Source organism: Volvox carteri, assembly GCF_000143455.1.
Source record: "Volvox carteri f. nagariensis unplaced genomic scaffold VOLCAscaffold_23, whole genome shotgun sequence".
Classification (NCBI taxonomy): Eukaryota; Viridiplantae; Chlorophyta; class Chlorophyceae; order Chlamydomonadales; family Volvocaceae; genus Volvox; species Volvox carteri.
Genome location: NW_003307566.1, coordinates 1,123,025 through 1,123,583, shown reverse-complemented (window position 1 = coordinate 1,123,583; position 559 = coordinate 1,123,025). Strand labels below are relative to the sequence as shown.

The window sequence follows — 559 nt, the reverse complement described above, 5'->3', positions numbered from 1 at the left end:
GGGGGGGAAATAAGAAATAAAACCCTAAGATTGCCATTAAGTTAAATGACCACTACTACAGAGAAGGCACATCGGGCCCCCGCGGGAAAGAGGGTGTGTCGTACAGACAAAGATACGGCCGTCTTGACATTTGCATGGAAGGGAAAAGCAGCGACAAGGCCGCGAGGCAACACCCAAGCACACACACACAAAAAAAACATGCACATACCCAAAACGCAGGCCTCAAAATGTGAGGAGAATGTACGACGCTCTCGGTGCCGTACGGCGTACGTACCTCGATGCCGTCACTGACGTCAGCGCAGTGTTGTTCAATGTTGGGCCGTACCACCCATCCGCCTTGCGCCTCGGGAGCCCGGTAACGGTAGCCCTGTGCACATACATACATACACACACTATATACACATAAATACATACACTATACACACGCATATATACATACATAAACACATATACACACATAATACATACACTTCCCCTCGTGCAGCTCAGATGCTATAGTTAGAGGGCAAATACACACACACCTAAGGACACACAAGCATGCACGACCCCCTCCCCTCGC

The 559-nt window shown here is 49.7% G+C and overlaps 1 protein-coding gene across 1 annotated transcript in view; it reads right to left on the bottom strand.

Moving 5' to 3' along the window:
* VOLCADRAFT_105089 (uncharacterized protein) overlaps positions 1-559 on the bottom strand; it is a gene marked incomplete at its 5' end in the record, with an annotated part of 10,445 nt that overhangs the window by 6,809 nt on the left and 3,077 nt on the right. The window contains one exon of the mRNA XM_002951307.1: positions 275-367. Within this exon, the coding sequence (XP_002951353.1) occupies positions 275-367 (93 nt within the window). The remainder of the gene's footprint in view (positions 1-274; positions 368-559) is intronic.